Source organism: Podarcis gaigeae, assembly GCF_964106915.1.
Source record: "Podarcis gaigeae genome assembly, chromosome: 7".
Lineage (NCBI taxonomy): Eukaryota > Metazoa > Chordata > Lepidosauria > Squamata > Lacertidae > Podarcis > Podarcis gaigeae.
In genome coordinates, this window is record NC_139683.1 from 27,436,844 (window position 1) to 27,459,851 (window position 23,008).

General features: G+C 43.7%; 1 protein-coding gene across 4 annotated transcripts; it reads right to left on the bottom strand.

Moving 5' to 3' along the window:
- Positions 1-1,379: 1,379 nt before the first annotated feature.
- On the bottom strand, positions 1,380-22,455 carry LOC310848588 (Y+L amino acid transporter 2-like). 4 transcript variants are annotated; one of them, XM_083747860.1, is made up of 10 exons: positions 22,264-22,455; positions 16,217-16,741; positions 11,901-12,026; positions 11,175-11,319; positions 10,896-11,019; positions 8,301-8,404; positions 6,149-6,245; positions 4,941-5,090; positions 3,373-3,556; positions 1,380-2,934 (listed from the first exon to the last, which is right to left on the bottom strand). In XM_083747860.1, exons 2-10 carry the CDS (start codon positions 16,719-16,721, stop codon positions 2,843-2,845), a joined length of 1,527 nt encoding a protein of 508 aa, XP_083603986.1. In that variant the 5' UTR covers positions 16,722-16,741; positions 22,264-22,455; the 3' UTR covers positions 1,380-2,842. The 4 variants fall into 4 exon arrangements, with proteins under 4 accessions (XP_083603986.1, XP_083603983.1, XP_083603985.1 ...); XM_083747857.1 differs by lacking the exon at positions 22,264-22,455 and adding an exon at positions 19,405-19,658; XM_083747859.1 differs by lacking the exon at positions 22,264-22,455 and adding an exon at positions 18,861-19,025.
- Between the last annotated feature and the right edge of the window lie 553 nt (positions 22,456-23,008).

Here is a 23,008-nt window from a genome sequence, read left to right on the forward strand (position 1 = left end):
ACAGCTTTGTTGAATAAGACTTTTAGGGGAGAAAATTATCATAAGATATGGAGGAATAATATTTTTGTGCAAGATATGATTAGGTTTTATTGCATGCTTCTAAATGTTGGGTGTGTATGCCTGCCCCCATTTGTTTTCAAATTAGAGAGGGGAAAGAATCATGGGGCATATTTCCACACTGTTAATATACATTGAAATTCATGTTTAATAGCTCTTGTTCTCTTTACAGGAACATACAGTGACCAATCTCAGTGCTATAGAAGCAACACCAGTGCATGGCTGTAAATTAGAAAGGAAGCCTACCATGCAGCTTGGAATCAGAATTCTTATATTCTTGGCTTCCGGATGGAAGTTGGCTTCGACATTTATTAATTTTAGTGATTATTATAGTAGTTATTTGCATTATTTTGTGTTGCTATATACAATGTATTCCTTCTTTAATTTCTATGTGTACTGCATGGTTCTCCAGTCCGCGGCCCGCTTCCGGTTTCACAAGAGTCGCTTATCGCACTCAATATAACCATAGTGGAACGGACATTTATGACTGATTAATAAAATAAAGAAAGAGGGCATGTGGGAGTCATAAAGCCATGGCAGAGGTTTGTAAATGCTGCAGGGTACCTCTGGACCTCGTGACCAGCACTCTGAGCTTTACAATGTATTGGAATGTAATGACCCTATATGGCGATGGGGTGCAATAAAAGCTTGGCCGGATGTAGGTAACATGAGATTGGCAAACGGCCATGCGGCTGGTCAGAACAAAGGAGAATAAATCGGAGAAGGGCAGACAGAGGGGCTGCTCTCTCTTATCATGGAAATATTACTGGCTTTCTGCGTCTTTATTTTACCCTAAAGAAGTGCCACTTGTAACGGCAGGCTCCAACAGGACACGACTGGTCCGTACGGGCAGGGGTACCTTTACCTTTACCTTTACTCTGGAGTCCAGTCTATATTGTTCCCACAAAGACTGACAGTATATCTAGTAGTGATTGTTTTAAGTAGGTTCCTGCTGTGACTGGTTTAGCTGCTGTGGGACTCCATACTCTACTGATTTATTTTAGCCTCTGGTTGGGAGACACAGAAGCAATTGGCTTAGAAGGATTGCACCATTCATTATGAACCCGAGGCACTGAAATTCTCTTTGATCTAACCTGATCTATGAACCGCAGGTACCAAAGTACCCTTCTGAAGCAGGGTTAGTGGACGAGCTAGGATTACATACATATCAAATATGACTGGATGTCATATTGATGTCAAATAGCAAATATTCTCTGAACATGCAGGTATTCAAGGAACATTCATCAACATAGTTATAATTTTGAAGTGAGTTGGGGTTATTGTGTTTTTGGTGGGATGCGGAAAGAAATTACTTTTAGTTACAATTTTTGATTCTTTAAGAAAAAAAGATACAACACAAAGATTGCACGTGCTTTGGCACAACTATTTCTGACATCTCTAGACAACATTCACATCATTTTTTAACCCAAGTTTATTCAAAACAGAAGCATATTTAACAGGCAGTCACCCTCTGCTGCAAATACCACATGCGTTGCTTGTAATATAAAATGCTTTGGCTGGAAGGGGGGGAGGAGTTGATCAGTTTATGCTTTGTGTTCATTCTATTCAGTCAATTGCATATTCAGAAGGAAAAAGCAGTAGTTGTTCGGCACTGATAATTATCACTGGCAGCACAATTTGCTCCTTTAGCTGTGGTAGTATAGAGACATCTAGCAAAAGAAGAATCCTAAGCATGGCATGTGGGATAAAGACATCAAGCTCAGCTCAGCCACACTCAGAATAAACAAAATGTCAAGGAGGATTATAAATCCTGAGTACAGAATTGTATCCATAACAGAACACCTGTGCTTCTCCAACAATGCTTTGCATTCTGCTGAAGACACTGCCAGGATCGTCGCTGAACATGCCTTCCTTTGTAGCACAATGGTGTCCTGCAAGGGGTTAAGGCAGAAGTCACCAGTGTGGTGGCCTCCATTCGTTGCCTGACGAGAGCCCTGACCATGGGCCATAAGGGATGTGGGGCTGATGGGACTTGATGGGGGCCACCACATTGGCTACTGCTGCAGTAAGGCAAAGTACTGGGTGCAACACAGCCAATGGCAGGTGCTGCACTGGTGCTGAACCTGAAGATCAGTTCAAGAGCACAGGGCAACTCCTTGCTGTATCATTGATAGCCTTCCACCGATTTTGATAGTCCATTGCCGCAATGCAGTCCCCCACAGATTCAGACTGAAGTTACTACTTTGATTTAACCAGCACTGAATGAAATGCATTTGCATGTTCTCTGTGTAAAAGCCTTACAGCAAAATCCTGTGCAGGTCTGTTCAGAAGTCCCATTGAGTTCAGTTGGGTTCCTGGGCATTGGTTTACAGCCCTGCAGCACCTTAGAACTAAAAAATTAATACATGGATGATTTTTCCTATGCCCTTTTGGGGAAAAGGTTGAGGTTGGAAATGCATTTATTTTTAGTTCCTCCTCTTCACATCATTTTACGTTTTCCTTCCCAGATCTCTACTTTCAATTGGCAACCTGAAGACATCTATAATGAGCTCCTTAAAGAAATCCTAGCACTTATTGCTTGTTCCTATATAGTGTACCTTCTATTTTTCAAATAGTGTATAATTACCAGCTATTGAATCAGCATGGAGAAATCCTCATGAACTGGTAATCAGACAAAGGAAAGACTAAGAGTGCAGCACAGATTAAGGAACATCAAAATGATGTGCAATACAGTTGTGCATGGCTTGGCACAGCCCAGGAAGACAAAGGGAACATGTCCCAGTGACGCCGGAGTCTTCAGGTGGAGAAAACAGTCCAATTTGTTCTACTTGGCTTTGGTTTCCGATGTCTCCGTTTCAATATCCAGGTCAGTCAGACAGCAACAAAACAGCATCTGGGCATACTTAGTGGCTGTAGCTACAAGATAAAACAATTATATGAAATTAAGAACTTCACTGATGTAGGGTGTTTCTGCGTAATATCAAAAACCTAGTGAGCATGGCAGTCCTTCCTGTCATTAGGCCATTGCAAAGGGGGCTGCGATATTGCAGGGATAGCCAATGTAGTGCACTCCAGATACTGTTGAACTACAACTCCCATCATTCTTGACCATTGACCATGTTGGCTGGATCATATGGGAACTGCAGTCCAAATGCATCAGGAGAAAACCAGGTCTGCTACCCCTGGGATAATGAGTGATATGACTATTAGATAACAGTTGACATAAATACTTTAAAATCCACTAAAAGCCATAATGTATTGCTGCCTAAATAGCAGTTCAGCATGCATTGAAGTACTTCCAGACAGAAATTACATAACAAAACTGCCATTTTAAATACAATAAACATTTCTTACCTGAAAGCCTTCGCAGGTACCAAGGTCTCTTTTCTACGGGTAAATAGACTCCCAAAAAGTAAGCGGGAATTCCAGAGAGTGCTATACCAATTCCAATAATGGAATTGATTGTGTCGCTGAAGAGTGGGACTATGACTAGGAAAAGGGTGCACAGGCAATACACAATGGGGAAGAAGAGGCTGAGCTGCAGGTACAAAAAGAGGAATGCAAGTTATAGGAAAGGCTGTGGGGCAATTGCAGCATGACACCACATCATATAATAACATCACCTAGTTCAGCCTCCTGTTCTCACAGTGGCCAACCAGATGCCTGTAATCCTGCAAGCTGGATGACTGCAACAGCACTCTCTCTGCCAGTGATTGCCAGCAACAACCCCGCCATTTTATGTAAGCATTTCTATAGCTGCTAACATTGCAATATACTAGGTGTTAGAATTCCTGCTCTATGACTGCAGTCATAGGATTGTTGTCTTTCACATGACAGTATATGCTTTGACTCCACAGAGTGGGAAGTGACGGAGACAGGATGTTTGTGTTACTGTGTTCTGTGAAATGGAGCTATTGTCCTTTGACCTTTTTCTCTTTGCTGCCTGATGCTAGAGAGAGAGGGAGCCATGTTGCAGTGCTCCATGTGTGTTTATATGTAAATAAAGTAGATTAGCCAAAATGCTGAGTTCTGTCACGTGAAATGTGCAAACTGCGGATCCCTAAGTGTGCTGGTGTCAGCTGTGTGATGTTTGGGCTGAAGAAAGCTTATGAAGCTCTCGATTGACCAGGAGGGAGGGAACATGCCAGTCGTGCATGTGTCTCTGCCAGAGTCCTACTCGAGGGTAGGCTGAACTCCTGACACTAAGTTCTAGTATACACATGAAATACTGTTAAGTTAAGGATACAGCTGTCTAGAGCGACCTTCCTCAGCCTAATGTTTGGGACTATGGCTTCCATCAGCTTCCCCCAGTACATAGGGAACCAGGTTGAGGGAGGCTGTCCTGGGATATGAATACTAAAAATAACTAAAAATGGAATCTCCATAGCATGCCTGATCACAACTGTGTCACTGCTGAACATAAGAAGAGCCTGCTGGATCAGGCCAATGGTTCTTCTTGCCCAGCATCCTGTTTTCACAATAGCCAACTAGATGCCAGAGGGAATCCTGCAAGCAGAAGAGCGAAAGAGCATTCTCCCCTCCTACCATTTCTAGTCACTGGTATTCAGAAGCACTTTTGCCTCTGATAGTGGAAGTAGACTGTAGCCATCATGCCTAGAAGCCATCAGTAGCCTTTTCCTCCATGAGATGCTGGCAGCACTATTTTCAGAGCAGCTTCCAAAAGATAAATAACTGTACTTGATGTTCAGAATATTTCTAGGTCATGGTCTGACCAGGAATTTTTTCTCTCACCTCAATGCTATCAGGAGAAGATGGGTATCAAGGACCAATTTAGTTTGCACCACAGTTTAAAGGGGTTTTAAGCAGGAGAAAATGTGATTCTACACGTTCTTGATAGCAAAGCTGCAACACACTCACACCTATGCGCACATTTTGAAGCTTCTGCGCTGCTATTTACTTACTTTAATGGGTCTTGGCCTGTCTGGCTGGGTATATCTTAAGTATATTAACCCTGCAATGGATAACCCAACAAAGAACCAATAGCTGAAGCAATAGTAATTAATCAGCAGAAAGACATCTTCCACAAGGAGATAAATCAAAGTCATTAAACCCTACAAAGAGATAACAAAAAGAAAAGAGAGAGAGATATAATTTCCTAAACACCACATTCTAAACACAGACTTGATAGCACACTACACACAATGTTCTTTGCTTAAAGCCTGACAAAAACATTTTGCATCCTTTTTGAGATTTTGGGAATCTTCTGCAAAAGCACATGCAGTTTCTTAAATCCTTCCAAGGGTTTGTCCTTGATTATTATTTTTTTTAATCCTTTGACAGTTTGTTTTCTTTTTCTATGGTTGCATGATATTTTGTGATGTGGGCAGTGCTTTTTTCTGGGGGGGGGGGGGACGCAGGGGGACGCATACCACTAAACAATTTGTGAATCTTTGTACTTTTGTCCATTTACTGTATTTATTTTCCCCGATTTGAACTATAAAATGGTGATTTTCTTGAGTCAAAATGAGAGTACCTCTAAACATTTTTTTTAGAAAACAAACACTGGAAATGGCCACAGGTGCCCCTGATCCAACAAGATCAGAGTCCTCCTGCACATCTGATCACTGCATAAACACATCCCTTGGCCAGATTCTTGCATCCATCAATCAAGACTGCATGCAGAGTGATCAGGATCTGCATATACAACTGATGATGTGGTCCCTTTTGGAATTGTATAATAGGGATGGGAATATCCAAAAGTCACTGTACTTAGCTATTACCATGAGTGTGTTCTTAGTTGTGAGGATGACAACAAGGAACTGGCCTGGTAAGAACAGAGTGAGTTTGCTCGGCTGAGTTCATGCAGTACCGGTAGGATTGAGAATGCACTGAATGTAGAATTCAGAACAAAACAAATATACAGTGCTACCTTGGTTTTCAAACATAATCCACTCCAGATGACCATTCGACTTCCAGAATGTTCAAAAACTGAGGTGCAAAGGGCGGTCTGCAAATTTCATTGAGAAAATTGAGAAACATGCAAAGAAAGCCATTTGACTTCTGGGGCGTGTTGAAAAACTGAAATGTTCAGCAACAGAGATGTCTGAAAACTGAGGTACCACTGTAAATGAAAATGAGCTTTTCTTTCTTACACTTTGTAATCACTTACATTAAAAACGAGGGCAGGAACAGGTGTGAAACATTTTATATGAATCAAGCTCAGGCTATCTGGGAGGTGTCCTTCTCTGGCTCCAACGTAGAAAAGCCTGCCGCAAGGTTTAAAAAAGTCTTATCAGTGCACAGCCCTATTATATTCTAAGGTGACACGTGACATGGCTCTCTAAAGAAATATTAAAAAAACAGTATTACATGATATTTGGAACAGTTCAAAATAAAATTTACAGAAGTGAGGTGGGTTCTAAAAATATACATCTCGATAAAGAGGCGCATCTTCAGCATTTGCCAAAAGCTGTGTGATGAAGCAGTGGCAGACTTTGGGCTCTCAAATTTCAGCAGTGCCCCATGCAACGCTAAAATCTGTCCCCTCACCTCTCATGCTCCGGTCTATAGCATTGTTGTGGTGTCCCCTGCAGCATGGGGACCCAGTGCCACCGCACCGGCTGTGCCACCCTAAAACTGCCTCTGGTGCCATATACTTTCCTCTGGTGGAAAGTGGTTACTCCACAATTGCTGTGCTAAGGTGAGAGATCCATGTCATCCGTTCCATGTAATTCCTGTTACTGGACTCAGTCATAGGGAAATGACAACTTCACCAGACTCGCAACTTCTGAATCAGCCCATAGTCACTGCTATCTGCAAGTAATGGCTAAATGCGCCCTCAAAATCAGTGTAGGATCTTATTGCACCAGTGTAACATGGGCAGGGTAAAGGAATAAGGGTACATGTTCATGTGTCTCAGTCCAGGCCGGCCCTGCTGTTAGACTGTAGGAGGCGGAAAATGCAGAGGGCAGGAATTGGTGGCAAGGTGTTGGATGGAAGACTTCTGTGTGTGCCATGCATGGCCTGTCCTACTCCCCCCTCCTCCCTGCTAAGCTGCTGCCCTCAGATGCGGCAGAGGGTGTTGCCCTGTTGGCAGTGTTGAAGGGAAATTCAGTTGCCCATCTCCAGGCAGAACTGGCCATCTTTTCCTTTGCTTCAGGCGGCAAAATGCCTTGCACCAGTCCTGGTATCAGTATTACAAGGCAGCTGTGAGGAACCCTTGGGCCTCCAGATGATGCTGGACTTCAACTCCTGTGAGCTGCAGCAAGCATGGTCAATGGCCAGGGATGATGGGAATTGTAGTTCAGAAAAGGGCCAAAGGTTCTCCATACCTGCTGCCAGGTGACAAGGGGGACTCGCATCCCACAGCTTGTTACGCCAGCAGAACTCTTTGCAGAACTCCTGAATTATTTGTCACAGAGAGTGATGAAAAGGCAAGAGTTTATACGGCTTATGAGAGAATATTTGCTTGGTGCTGTATGCTTGGCCTAAGTGGAATTAGGCATGGCAATACAGTGGTACCTCAGGTTAAGTACTTAATTCGTTCCAGAGATCCATTCATAACCTGAAACTGTTCTTAACCTGAAGCACCACTTTAGCTAATGGGGCCTCCCGCTGCTGCCACACTGCCGGAGCACAATTTCTGTTCTTATCCTGAAGCAAAGTTCTTAACCTGAAGCACTATTTCTGGGTTAGCGGAGTCTGTAACCTGAAGCGTATGTAACCCGAGATACCACTGTAAAAGGTTTCTGCATTCCTAAAGTAGACCACTAGGTGGCAGTGTGCTTTCGAGGTCCTTTTTAGTCTCATGTCATTTCCATGCTGCTGAGTTACCAGCGTATGCAGAATTACCATTAATTTGTATTTTTTTAAAAAATGCAATGAACAGTAGTCTAAGCTCTTCACCTTTCAGTGGAATGAGGATCTGGAGTTCTGAACAGCTTTTTAAAAAAAATTCACATAGGAAATTCAAAAAGAAAAACAGAATACACGTTGCTATGTATCCTCTTATAATTTATTATTGTGCAATTGAATTAAACCCAATTAATCCTTGTTATTAAATGCCTAAAACTGACTAGCTCTGCACAGCAGAATCTCAGATGTAAGAGCTGACTCTGTTAACTGACATTCAATTGTATTTTACAGCCGTTTTACTGATGGATTCTTCTTGGGGCGGGAGCAAAATCCATTTAGTTTATAAGAGAAAAAGTGACAGAAGCTTCACTAAGTTGTAGCAGTATGATACTCTATTCAGTAAAATGATTTCTGACATAATGCTACTGGCTCCATCTGCACAGTGCTAGTTTCTGAATTCCACATACCTGGAAGCTGCAATAATTGATGAGTTTAATCCTCCATAACAAGACATTGCCACTGCAATAGGGATGATCCACTTAGCATGGCTAAGAGTCTCATTACCAAAAGTCTGCAAAAGAAAAAGAAAGAAAGAAAAGAAAATAGGCTCACTCAGCTAGTTTCACAATGCCAGCCAACTGTCGCGGAAATTTACAGCTGAAGGACAAAGTCGGACGAACTCATTTTTGACAACAATGCGCCACCATAATCTTGGAACAGCTTTTTAAAAGCCACACTAATAATATTTCAGTTATCTGTCACACACAGCTAAATTGCCAGTGAGTGGATGGTTAAACAACATGAGAAAGTGAAACTAATATGTATTTAAAAGATTGATCACAACCCAGTGGTGGGATTTAATCGCCACTGTGGGATTTTGTGAACTCCTAAATTGTGTACAAGGGAGCAGAGGAGATTATTACATAAACTGTACATTCTGCAGTATGCTCTGCAATATACCGTATTTTTCGCTCTATAAGATGCACCAGACCACAAGACGCACCTAGTTTTTGGAGGAGGAAAACAAGAAAAAAAATATTCTGAATCTCAGAAGCCAGAACAGCAAGAGGGATCGCTGCGCAGTGAAAGCAGCAACTCCTCTTGCTGTTCTGGCTTCTGCGATAGGTGCGCAGCCTGCATTCGCTCCATAAGACGCACACACATTTCCCCTTACTTTTTAGGAGGGAAAAAGTGAGTCTTATAGAGCAAAAAATACGGTACTTATAAGATGCAAGGAAGGGTTCCTTCTTTACCCCTCTGGAAGCAGACAACAGGGAAAATCAGCTACACATGCATTCAGTCAACAAGTACAGATGTATGGGCCCAGATTTATTATTCTGCAACAGCCTTGCATATTAGGCTTGCTTGCAACCAAATCTTCATGTACCATACTTTCCATGTATAATTGCCTGAACGTTTTGAAGTCTCCCACTATTTCAAGAACTGGATATGAGCTGGTCACACAAGCCAGGATATTAGGATCTGATGGATCTGATGGATCAACAGTTATGGGTTTCAGACAACAGCTGAACACAAAAATATTGTTGAGTTGGCCCCCCTTAAATCCTATAGTAGTTTTAAGAAGTAGGCATAAAATGTACAGTAATCTAATTTGGTTAAGAGATGCTTTCCTAAAGCCTAGGACACTTGGAATGACAGTTTAATGCATATGCCAATGCATGCTTTCAAGATATGTAATTTGTGATTATAATTTTCAACTAAAATTGCCAGTTTGCACTAATGGAGTCAGTTATGCTAATAAGACATGTTTTCCTGGCTGCTGAAGTTTGAGTGCACAGGAGAGAGAATGATAGATAGATAGATAGATAGATAGATAGAGAAAGAAAGAAAGAAAGAAAGAAAGAAAGAAAGAAAGAAAGAAAGTAAGTTTGGGCAGAATTTGACATTTTTGACAGGTACTCGTGGACAGTGTGTCAGGAGTTTTCCCATTCTAATTAATTCAAGAGGGTTCTGAAAGCTTCTCTGTGTGAAAGAAACAGGCAGAAGGTTCCAGATGTTTGGGTTATTTCTTCAGAGAAGCTGAGTACAGCTGGCTTAAACTGGTTCTCTTATTTCTTTCTGTCATAGTCATGCTGACTATAATAATAGGCAAGGAGGAGTCTTGGATTCATTTTTTCTTTTCCTTCTGGTGTGGTGTTCTGTACATAGTATACTTAGTGTTAAGGTTTAGACTTATTATAAGTTATGGTAAGTTTAAGTTGGGAAATGCGGGTGGCACTGTGGTGTAAACCACTGAGCCTTGGGCTTGCTGATCAGAAGTTCGGTGGTTCGAATCCTCGTGACGGGGTGAGCTCCCGTTGCTCGGTCCCTGCTCCTGCCAACCTATCAGTTCAAAAGCACGTCAAAGTGCAAGTAGATAAATAGGTACCGCTCCGGCGGGAAGGTAAACATCATTTCCGTGCGCTGCTCTGGTTTCACCAGAAGTGGCTTAGTCATGCTGGCCACATGACCCGGAAAACCTGTCTGTGGACAAATGTCAGCTTCCTCAGCCAGTAAAGTGAGATGAGCGCTGCAACCCCAGAGTCGTTCACAACTGGACATAACCGTCAGGGGTCCTTTACCTTTTTAAAGTTTAAGTTTAGTCTGCTGCAACTGGATTTCTTATGGACAGTGCCAATCCTGAATGGATTTGTGACCATTATGCTCATTTGCTTTCAGTAGCAGTAAAGCTCTGCTGGATGGAACATTAATTGCCTCTGGTCCATTTTTGGGCAATTCCTGCAACGTGTTTAAGTTTTAACTCTGCTAACTATCCGTTGGAATCTGCTCCGGATCAATACTGAGTAGAATTACATGACACAGTGGAAGGCAAGAACCAGTCTTCCACAATCTGGACCCTGCAGATGATGTAAACTACAACTTCTTTGAGCCTTGAGCCCATGGTGGACTTTCTTTCATTAGAGGTTTTAAAGCAGAGGCTGGATGGCCACCTATCAAGGATGTTATAGCAGTGAATCTCCCATATTGGCAGGGCTGAACAAGATGTCCTTTGAGATCCCTTCCCGCTCTGTGGTTCTACAAACTCATGATTTGTGACGTACCACGGCCACAGCATCACTCCCTAACAGGGCAGGCATGTCCAGCACAACATAGTAGGCCACATTTGTCAGCAGGTAAATGATAGTCACGATGGGCATTGATATTGCAATGGAGAGGGGCAAGTTCCTGCAAAAGGAAACGAAACAGTTATTTGCAACCAACTGAAGGGTAAACCAAAGGGGAGGCACATTAGAAAAACAATAACAATGACCTGCTTGAAATAGGCATAAAACTTCAGCACCTAATGCAAGAATGGTATGACCCAAGACAGGCATGTATACCTTTCTGGGTTTTTCATTTCTTCCGTGACGAAATTCAGTGTATCCCATCCAGAGTAGGAGAAAAGAGCTGAGTAAAGGGCAAGTGCAATGAATCCTGCATCTGCTGTGGAGCCTTCAAATGGCTCCTTGAGGTTATCAGTTTCTCCTGTGGAAAGATCAGAAGCCTGTGGTTATTTACATCTACATGCCTACACACAACCAATATGTAGCTTATAGGAAACAGGGGCAGAATCAGAATGTTCCCTACATGAAAATGCTGAACGAAAGTAGCTTCATATCGCCTTTACCATGTGTCATGGCATCCACAAACCTGCCAGCATTGACTATAGGGTATGTCTGCGAATATTCCTGCTTCACGTAACAACTTCTCACTTGATACTTGAAAAAGAAGAAGAGTTTGGATTTGATATCCCGCTTTATCACTCTCCTTCAGGAGTCTCAAAGCGGCTAACATTCTCCTTTCCCTTCCTCCCCCACAACAAACACTCTGTGAGGTGAGTGAGGCTGAGAGACTTCAGAGAAGTGTGACTGGCCCAAGGTCACCCTTAGCTGCATGTGGAGGAGCGGAGACGCGAACCCAGTTCCCCAGATTACGAGTCTATCGCACCATACCACACTGGCTTTACTTGGGATAATAATGGCCCAGAATTAAAGTATGAGCTAGCCCAGAGTCTATATGCTGTTCAGTTTTGCTATCATATTTACACACAGAAAGTAAGTTCTTACCTTGGGTGATTTTATAAAGACCCACAGCTATTACCACAATAAGGGCCATGACTTTGGCATATGTGAAAAGGTCTTGCACTCTGGTTCCCCACTTCACATTGACACAGTTAATAAAGGTCAGGGAGCCTAATAAGAGAACAGGATACAAATTAGATAAACCCAGTTAGCTGTACTTCATTAGAATACTGATGACTTGGACATTTTTCAATTAACATAACGGCAGCAGAGATCAACTGGCTATGATAAGGACTTAAAGGGGGGGGGACCCAAAACAAACAGTCATTTGAATCAGGATCTGACCATGGGCTATGCTGGCTAGGCCAGATAGGAGTTAATACTTGGAGAGCCACCGATTAAGCACTGTAGCCTCCCAGATGGAAGGCAGGACTGGAGAGACATTGGAATGAAGTCAGTTTTTCAGTAAGGAAACAATGGATCTGCATATTATCTGTTTTATAGTGTTGCATTTTCTAAGCATGCCTCAACAGACTCAACAAGAATAGGGAGAAAAGAAAAATGAAAGAAAAGAAAAATAATAGAATCATAGAATTGTAGCGTTGGAAGGGACCCTGAGGTTCATCTAGTGTAACTAATGCAGGAATCTCAACTAGATAATACATGACATATGGCTATCCAACTTCTGCTTAAAAACTTTCAAGGACGGAAAGTCCACCACCTCTTCTGGGAGTCTGTTCCACTGCTGAACAGCTCTTACTGTCAGAAAGTTTTTCCTGATCTTTAGTCAGAATCTCCTTTCTTGTAACTTGAATCCATTGGTTTGGGTCCTACCCTCTGGAGAAGGAGAAAACAAGCTTGCTCCATCTTCCATGTGACAGCCCTTTAGATATTTGAAGATGGTCATCATATCTCCTCTTAGCCTCCTCTTTTCCAGGCTAAACATACCCAGCTCCTTCAACTGTTCCTCATAGGGCTTGTTTTCCAGAACCTTGATCATGCTGATTCTTCTAGATCTGCCAGCAGCCTTCGACATGGTCGATCACAAACTCCTGGACCACCGCCTTGCCGACGTGGGGATCCAGGGCACAGTCCTTCAATGGCTGCGCTCGTTTCTCTCTGGTCGGGGACAGAGGGTGGCGCTCGGGGGGGAATTGTCATCGCGCCACTCCTTGGTGTGTGGAGTGCCTCAGGGTGCGATTCTCTCCCCGATGCTTTTTAACATCTTTATGCGCCCCCTCGCCCAGCTTGTCCGGAGTTTTGGGCTGGGTTGCCATCAGTATGCCGATGACACCCAACTCCCATCCATCTGTTGATGGATGGCCATCCTGACTCGGCCCCCGATACACTGGCGAGATGTCTGGAAGCTGTGGCTGGATGGTTACGTGGGAGCCGGTTGAAGTTAAATCCTTCGAAGACAGAGGTCCTCTGGCTGGGGCGGGACGATATGGGATTGAGGGGGCAACTCCCATCTCTTGCGGGGGTACAATTAGTGCCAGCACCGTCCATTAAGAATTTGGGTGTAATCTTTGATACCTCCCTCTTTATGGAGGCGCAGATTACAGCTATAACAAAGGCGGCATTTTTTCATCTCCGCCAAGCTAAGCAGTTGGCCCCTTATCTCTTTCGCCCTGACCTAGCCACTGTGATCCATGCGACGGTCACCTCCAGACTGGATTATTGTAACTCGCTCTACGTGCGGCTGCCCTTAAGACTGACCCAGAAACTCCAGCGGGTGCAGAATGCCGCGGCGAGACTACTTATGGGGTCTTCGCTGCGAGATCACATTCATCCGGTACTATACCAGCTGCACTGGCTCCCGGTGGAGTACAGGATCAGGTTTAAGGTGCTGGTTTTAACCTTTAAAGCCCTATACGGCCTAGGACCCTCGTACCTACGGGACCGCCTCTCCTGGTATGCCCCACAGAGAAACTTACGGTCTGCAAATAATAACATCCTCAAGGTCCCAGGCCTCAGAGAGCTTAGGCTGGCCTCAACTAGAGCCAGGGCCTTTTCGGCTGCGGCTCCAATCTGGTGGAACGCTCTGTCACAAGAGACTAGGGCCCTGCGGGACCTGACATCCTTCCGCAGGGCCTGCAAGACAGAGTTGTTCCACCAGGCCTTTGGTCAGGGCGCAGCCTGACTCCCTCCTCTGGCAACCTGCTTAGAATCTTGCTTAATTAGTTGCCATTAATTTGATTTTAATTGATTTTTTATAATGAAATATTTTTTAGAATGTGTGAATATCTGATTGTTTGATTGTTGATTGTTGTTAGCCGCCCTGAGCCTGGCTTCGGCTGGGGAGGGCGGGATATAAATAAATTATTATTATTATTATTATTATTATTATTATTATTATTATTATTATTATTATTATCTTGGATTCCCTCCTGTGCCAGGATGTCAATGTACAGATACCCAGTACAGCTCCAGTTGATAGAACAGTGAGCATAGTGGAATTTTTTTGGGAATAAACATGAATAGGATTGTGCTTGCTGGGTTTAAGTCCTACCTGTGACACTGACTTGGTTTTGGTCAAGTCACTCAGCCTCAGTTCCCAATCTTTAAAATAGACATAATAAATGACCTACCTTAAAAGACTGTTATGAAGATGAACAAAGGGTTTATTCACATTTTTTAAAAAATGTATGCCTAAAAATATAAATTAAGGATACGACAAACAGGCATCTGAAAACCCCACATATTTTGTAGGTATACTCTTCAGAAAGCTAAGATTGATGCATGGTCAGTTTTTGGTTGGCAATCCAAGTAAAATCTTAAAACATCAAACAGTGCTGTCAATATGAGTGCAAAACAAATAACCCAAAACTGTTTTCAGGAGGGGGAGGGTGTTATTTTTACAACTCCAACTATTTCACTAACAAGATAAGAGCACGGTGAGAACATTCTTTTAGTGCCCTCTAGCATCCAGAGACGAAGTTGCAGTTTGCTATGAAAAATATACTGTATTGGCTTCTGGGGATATGCAGCTAGGGTTGCCCTGTTTCAAACAGTGAAAATCCAGACAGAAAAGTTGTTGAGCTTTTTACAGATTTCTGCCTGGACCCTGCTAGAGACAGCAGTAATCTGGATATGTCTGGGAAATTCCGGTCTCAGATTATGAGGGGTCTCTTAAAAAGCTTTTGAGAACAAAAGTTCAAGTTTTTCATAATTGGTAAAAGAATAAAAGGAACAAAGAAAACAGATTCCAAAACTGTCAAATCTGATGACAAAAAATATACCCTTTCCAAATAGCATTTTTGGGCTAATGCTATGGGAATTCTTCAACCTGAGTGCCTTAGCATGTCTTAGGGCCACATTCACATCATGTATTTAAAGAACTGTGATACCATTTTAAACAGCATGGCTTCTTCTGATGAATTCTGGGAGCTGTAGTTTTTTTAGGGTGCTGAGCTTTTTTTACAGGAGATCTTTATTCTCCTCCCAAAGCTGTAGTTCCCAGAGTAAGCAGTTAGACTACACACACAGTATGAGAATATCATCCTCCCAACATCACCTCAAAATGATGTCTTGCTGGATCACACTGCTGTCTGTCTCAGGGATGGGGAAACAGATGGTTTTGCTCCAGATGTCCTCAGCCCCAGCTAGCCTGGTCAGTGGGGTCAAGGATGATGGGAGTAGTTGTGGTCCACTAACATCTTGAGGGCCATAGGCTCCCCATTCCTGACTTCTCTATCCCAGCATTCTGTTATTAACAATAGATGTTCATTCCTCAGAAAAAGGTGGTGAATACAGTGGTACCTCGGGTTAAGTACTTAATTCATTCTGGAGGTCTGTTCTTAACCTGAAACTGTTCTTAACCTGAAGCACCACTTTAGCTAATAGGGCTCCCGCTGCCGCCGCCCCGCTGTTGTGCAATTTCTGTTCTCAACCTTAACCCGAGGTACTATTTCTGGGTTAGCGGAGTTTGTAACCTGAAGCGTATGTAATCTGAAGCGTATGTAACCCAAGGCACCACTGTACTGTTGTTTATCTCTAATATCTGAGAAGCACAAGAAAAACCCTGGAAAACTAGGAGCTTTCTGATCCATGCTGCCTACAATGTATGACTCTCCAGGGTCTTGGGTAAAAATCTTTGTTTCTTCATAGCTCTGTAATTAACAGATGGCTACTAAACTGCCTTAATATTTCACACACACACACACACACACACACACACACACATCCCATTTTCCTATCAAGTCTGTTGGAATCCAGACTTTTTCCTCTGATTCAGTGGCAAGAGTCTAGGTGTTTTGTACGCAACCTTCCCTCAGAAGACACATGAAACTGTCAGTTCGTGGCCTGAACTTGCATAATCAAAATAAATTGTTGCATTGATGGACTAGAATTTTACTTACAGATGCAGGCAGCTGCAATCAACCTAACTGCTCCATAGGGTGGCTCACAGAAGGGAAATATCGGCTGAACAATATAATTGGCAAAAGTGATGGCAATGACGGCCTGAGTTGTTGGCTCAATAATGAGCAAGGAAGACCATAGTCTGATAAAGGCTATAAAACCTCCGAAAGCTTCTAGAATGTAGGCATAGCTTGCTCCTGATTTAATAATGGATGTCCCCAGTTCAGCATAACACAGTGCTCCAAACAAGGAAAAGATTCCGCCAAGGGCCCAGAGTAGGAGCGAGAGTCCATATGAGCCACTGTACATCAAAACACCCTTGGGAGCCACAAAAATCCCCGAGCCGATCATGTTCCCTACTATCAAAGAAATGCCATTAAGCAAGGTGATCTCTTGTTTCATCTGCATTTTTTCCTTCTTGTTCTCTGCCACTGAATCCAATTCATGCAATCCATTCTTGGGTATGCTCTTTTTATTGCAACACGTCGTCCAGGAGCCTGTCATGGTCTTCAGTTAATCATTACCTGGAAGCGAGGAGAAGAAGAGAATGTTTTGTCTGCAAAGCTGGCAGGACAGAGAGAACCAGGAATCGTATTGTAGCCGTTTTAACTGCATAGTGGTGTAAGGGGAAATTTTATTTGAGTTGCATTTTAACGCGAACCGAAATACAACCGTTCTATCCAAATTTTGCGACGCAGTTCTCTACTCATATCGTGCACATAAAAAATGCATATATTTGGGGAAAGTTTGCAGGAAAACATATATAATATTAGTGAAATCAGCATACAGAAATGCTGTTGGTCGAAAAAGGCTGGCAACCCTGATCTAAAGAGTGCTTGGGCCAATGGGGCAGTGAGCCACCTACCTCAGTCTGCCCTCAAGCAGACCCCAAATGCCTTGCCTTCTTACTCAGCACCAGTTCAGAAGTCGTACTGCCTGTCAGCTTTCTCCTTCGCCTCACTATTGTCCTTCTCAAACAGAGCTGGAATGGGGATGGGAACAAAGCCAGAACTACTTGGCTCTGCCTCTCATTGGCTATGGTTCCTTGTGCTGTTTGAACTCCCTGCCTTCCGCCCCACCATTCCCAATGGCCACCAGCTACTACTGTTGACTTCATCGAATCCAGGGGTGAGAAAACTGTTTGAGGCCTGAAGGCCACATTCCCACCTGAACAGCCTTCTGAGGGCCACCTGCCTGTGGTGGATGGGGCCACAGGCAAATGTGGGCAAATCAACTAATGAAAAATTTACCATCGTACCATAAACTTAAGGGATGTGGGTGGCACTGTGGGTTAAACCACAGAGCCTAGGACTTGCCAATCAGAAGGTTGGCGGTTCAAATCCCCGCAACAGGGTGAGCTCCCATTGCTCGGTCCCTGCTCCTGCCAACCTAGCAGTTCGAAAGCACGTCAAAGTGCAAGTAAATAAATAGGTACCGCTCCAGCAGGAAGGTAAACGACATTTCCGTGCGCTGCTCTGGTTCGCCAGAAGCAGTTTAGTCATGCTGGCTACATGACCTGGAAGCTGTACGTCAGCTCCCTCAGCCAATAAAGCGAGATGAGCGCCGCAACCCCAGAGTCGGCCACGACTGGACCTAATGGTCAGGGGACCCTTTATCTTACCATAAACTAGTTTCTACACACATAACACTCCATCCTTGCTCCATGTGAACAATAGGCATTATCGGAGCTCCAGGATAAATTTCCTGTAAGGCAAAGCCACTCAAGGCAGGAAGCAAGACCAGTGAAGGGTGTGGTCTGGGGAGAGTTCTGAGGGCCAGGTATGGAGGCCTAGAGGGCCACATACAGTCCCTGTGCTCGAGGCTGCTCACCATAGCTATCAACATTTCCCTTTTCTTGCGAGGAATCCTATTCGGAATAAGGGAATTTCCCTTAAAGAAGGGAAACGTTGACAGCTATGTTGCTCACACCTAATTGAACACCTCCTCTTGGTGTTGCCTGCAACAGTGGGCTCTGCCTGGATAACATTTCAGCCATTGCAGAACCATATCGGCTAGATTTGTTCACTTACTATCTCACCCTCCCCTTTCTCCTGCAAAATCCTCCATTACTCCAGTTGGCGTGAATGTAACTGGAAAGTTGTGCAGCTGCCATCAACCACATCATAATTTAATACAGCCACATGGAGCAAGGAAAAAGACTATCCCCGATCCCAGAGTTTGTTTATAGCCATGTAAACTTAGGGGTGTTGTAGAGGAATGGCTCACTGACCAATCTGGTTACTGATCACTGTTCTATCTTGCATCAAAATATAATTTTGAAAGAAACTCAGTAGCACAATATTACATAGGGCTTGTTCACACAATCAGAGATGTTGTTTCCAGATGGTTGCCCCCGAGGTTGTTCATGTGAATCAGACTTGTTATTTCAACTGAACTGTCATGGATTGAACAGGGAGCAGTTTTCTGCTTCCACAAAAGTCTGCCAGACACGCTGTGTGCTTTCCGCAAATTGGCAGTGCCGAGCTTTAGTTCATCTGAGGTAACTGCTGCTTTCTCCACTTATAGCACATCCCTTACTTTAAGATCAAGGGAAGTTGAATCATCAACTAGGGATTCTTTCCACCTCATTCATGCCAATGACTGTGCATACAAAGCAAAAGAAAGTACTCTAGATTAACTTACCTTGGGTTTCTGGTTTTTGTTTTGTTTTCAATGCCCTTAATCATTGATGCAATACAGTAATTGATTGGTAAATGTTTGTTAAAAACAGCTGTTGTGAGCCAGGCATGGCGTCAGCCCTCGTGCTGGAAAGCCAGTTGTGCTTGCTTGTATCAAACTTCAAAACACAGCTACTGAGCATGTCCAAATGCAAGCTGGGAAGTGAAATGTTTCTTGTATGGACACAGGCCAAGATGGGAAGAAGCCAAGTGTGCAAAACAAGGCTTGGTGTCATAAAGAGATAACCCCCTCCCAAGACATATCATAAGCCGCCCATCCGGAAAGCACATTGCAGTCTGGACTTACATTTATTATCCAGTGTAAAAAGCTGAACACCCCCCTCCACAACTGGAAAATAAAAAGACCTGGTTTTCCAGCTTGTCTACAATTTTTAGAAGTAAACTGACACATGTTCTACCCTTCAAACGCCCCATCTCCCATATCAAAAGAGGGCAATTGTTCTGATCTACAGCTGGTAAATAAATATCAGAGGACGGTTAATGCTTACCCATGGATCACTGATGTCCTGCCCTGTTTAACAAGAAGATGGCTGTAACTTCAGGAACTTAAGAGTGAGCTAAGGCTGAAAGTAAGCAAGCAGCTGTCTAGCAGGAAGGGTAAGTGATATGAATATGAATGCCCCCTTCTCTGTGTGCTGCTATTTGTATCCCCACAGCAGGGTAACCAAAATCAGCAGCAGCAGTAGCAGCAGCAGCAGCAGCGTATCAAGGAAACTGCTTTCCCCCAAGCAGCTCAAGTTCGCTAATGAACAACAACTGCCAGGGCTACAGCCAAGTCCTTTCCCCCCGGAATTTCTAGGAAATTCACTGATGTTTGCTGAAGACAAAGGAAACTGCCAAGTCGATTATGTTTCCCCTCCTCTACATTCTTAGAATCTTTTTTCATGACCACCTTTGATGGTACTGTGGCTCATTGTATTTTGCAGAGGGTGCTAGTGTAAACATACATTTCCAGAGCAAGTGGAAGTAAGACTATGTGTGGGCAGGAGATAGAAAAGTGTTTGTGTGTCCTTACTTCAGACTCAAATCAGCAGAACTAGGTAGAGAGGCCAGGAATGGGCTAATTTTGTGGCACAGTAAACCAGGTTACAGTGGAAGTGTGACACTAATTCAAAATATATCACATGGAAAACCCCATTTAAATCAATGGGATTCAGTTCCGTGAAAGAATCATGATCCACTTTCAGAGCCACTTTCACATTCAAGTATACTTTCCAGCTGCTTTATTGATCTATAGGTGTCTATTCCATCACAAAGGAACATCCTGAAACTTCCTAAGGACAGCACACAGCCTAGGGAAAACAAAAGAACCTGAGATATATTGTGATGTCTTTGGGTGGGGGGTGACCACAGACACAGCTGCAGGCAAATTCAGGAGAAAAGAACTACATGACTTAAATCAGGGACAATATTCAAGAAAAATAAAGGAGAGGTCTAAAAGGAATGGGTCAAAACGAGTCACTTGAGAGATGATGAATGAAGAAAAGGATCTCACACCAAGCCTGAACAACATGTGTGAGAATGTCCCGACATGCTCATAACAACTTACTCAGCAAAAGGGTATATGCTTCTTTTACTCTGTACATTTTATATATTTAAGTCCAGCTGTACCAGGGTGGTGGAGGCTGGCAGAAGTCAGCCCATTCCAGAGCAGACTTGGAGCACTCCTGTGGACTCCAGGGAGATTACAATAAAGCCTGCTTCCCACTTAATTGTTTATAGTTAGCTAGAAGATGAGCACCCCCATCAATTGTGAATATGGTGCATAGGTTCAAGTGTCCATGTTCCCTTGCAATAAAAATAGAAATGGCAGTGGGCAAAATCTCTGTCCCCTCCACTTCAGTTATTATTGCAGGGAAATCCAGCCATTGAAATGTGCACAGGTACTTGGATATTTTCTTTCTAAGTCAGAGATCATAGAGTAAGGTTGTAATGGGTGTAAAACGTTCCAATTCCAGTGGAATTGCATGGGAATTCATACATATTTGGGTACTTTTTATCCCCCAAGTCCAAAAAAAGTAACACAAGACTTGGCCCTAGGATGGGTTAAATTGGTTGCTAGGTTGCTGGCGGCTGCATTGCTGAAAATGTTGTTCCCAGTAGGGAATCTAGGTTCAAATCCCTGCTCAAGTATGAAGCTTGCTCAGTAACCTTGGGAAAGTCAGTTTCACTCAGACTAATCTCCTTTAAAGGTTGAAAACATGGGGTTCCACAAAAGAGGGGCACAAAAGAAATTTAGCAAGAAGTGACAAATGGGGAAGCCCGCTCAATGTGACTAAATTAAGCTGGTGGAACCTCCCTCTTCTCTTGGGTCAATTTGATCTGCTGGTGTGGAACAGTGGTGGAATGGTCACTGCACCCACTTCCCAATGTTCACCGTGTCCTCTTCTGAAGACAAGCAGATGAGAGGAAAAAGTTGGGGCATTGGGAGAAGATCTCTATCCCCGGTTGGTCCACATAGATGATATAAGAATGCAAGAAGAGCCTGTCGATCACGCCAATGGCTCATCTGCTCCAGCATCTTGTTCTCACAGTGGCCAACCAGAGGCCACTGGGAAACCAGCAAGCAGGATTCAAGCACAAGTGTATTCTCTCCTGTTGTGGCTTCCAGCAACTGGTATTCAGAAGCATCACTGCCCCCAACAGCGGAGGTAGAACATAGCCATTGCAAAGCCTTCTCCATGAATTTGTCCAGTCCTCTTTTAAAGCCACCCAAGTTGGTGGCCATCACTGCCTCTTGTGCGAGTGGGCTCTACAGTTTAGTTATGCACTTTGTGAATTACTACTTAATTTTATCTTTCCTGAATCCGTCCATATTCAGCTTTGCTGGATGCCCACAAACTCTTGTGTTATGAAGAGGGAGGGGAAAACATTCTCTACTTTCTCCACGCAGCGCATCATTTTATAAGCATCTATCATGTAACCTCTTACTCTACTTTTCTCTAAACTAAGAAGTTTCAAATGCCACAACTTTTCCTCATGGTCTGTTGCTCCAGGACAAAAATCCCATGCAACCTTTGCAGTACTGAAAGCTTACTTTTCTCTGCCTTTTGTTGGAACACTTCCATGTGCATGTTACATTTCAACACTGGTGTCTGAGCACAGGAACACAGAAAGCTGCAGATCAATGGTCTATCTTGCTCAGTATTGTCAACATTGAATGACAGTGACTCTCCAGGGTTTCAGGCAAGGGACACTCCAAGCCCTGCCTGGAAGTACTGAGGACCAGCTCTGAGACCTTCTGCCCTCAAAACAGATGCTCCACCAGAGAAATCTTACAATTTTCTTTTTAATGCTCTATGATTTTTTTACACACACACATACACACAAAAGAAAGAGAGACTTACCAAGGTTTCCTGACCTGTTGTCCTCCAAAACAATAAAGGCTCCTCTTTGGAACTGATGTGATGGAAGCCAAGGCCCAGAATGAAGCAAAGTGCAATGCAGTCGAAGAAACCGAACAGAAAAACAGCCCTGGCCAGTGTCTTGTGAGCAGCAGCTTAGGAAGTTAATGAGTGTAGGAGAGCTATGAGGCAGTCAAAACAAAGGGGCCAGGGTCAAGGAATGCATTTGTGTTCCTAAAGTCAAAGAGCAGCTGGAAGGAGCTTACTGAGCAGCCTGTAGCCATGGGGATATGACCCAGGCCAGTCAGGCCCTGCCTTGGTTATTTTTTCCACAAGCGTCTGTTGGTTATTTTCCCAGCGCTTTTTGCTCTCCCTCCGCAACTTCCACCTTCCCCTTCATGCATACTGGCTGCCAGGATTTATCATCAACCCAGCAGTAACCAAGGACAGATCAGATGGCTCGGATCTGGGATATGAAGTCATGCTTTGTTGGTGCTTCTAATTCCCACTAGGTACCACATCCCAGGCTGCTCTCCTCCCACCCCTGCTGGTCCCCAGAGGTAACAGCCATCAGCCATGGCTCTCTAGTTTGGTGTGCATGGCCCCAATTCAGTGGCAGAGTTAGGGAGGGGCTATCCTGTGTGTGCAACCTGGAGAGTTGCTTCCAGTCAGGGCAGACAGTACTGAACTAGATGGACCAATGATCTGTCTCAGTTTAAGGCGGCTTCTTCTGTGCCCTTGCTGGTGT

Excerpts from the sequence above, each read along its gene's own strand:
- LOC310848588 (XM_083747860.1), bottom strand. The coding sequence starts at position 16,721 with ATGACAGGCTCCTGGACGACGTGTTGCAATAAAAAGAGCATACCCAAG. Across the intron at positions 11,320-11,900 it reads TCTTTATAAAATCACCCAAG|GAGAAACTGATAACCTCAAG; the intron begins GTAAGAACTTAC and ends ATCTTTCCACAG. Across the intron at positions 5,091-6,148 it reads TTCCTGCCCTCGTTTTTAAT|GGTTTAATGACTTTGATTTA; the intron begins GTAAGTGATTAC and ends ATCTCTTTGTAG.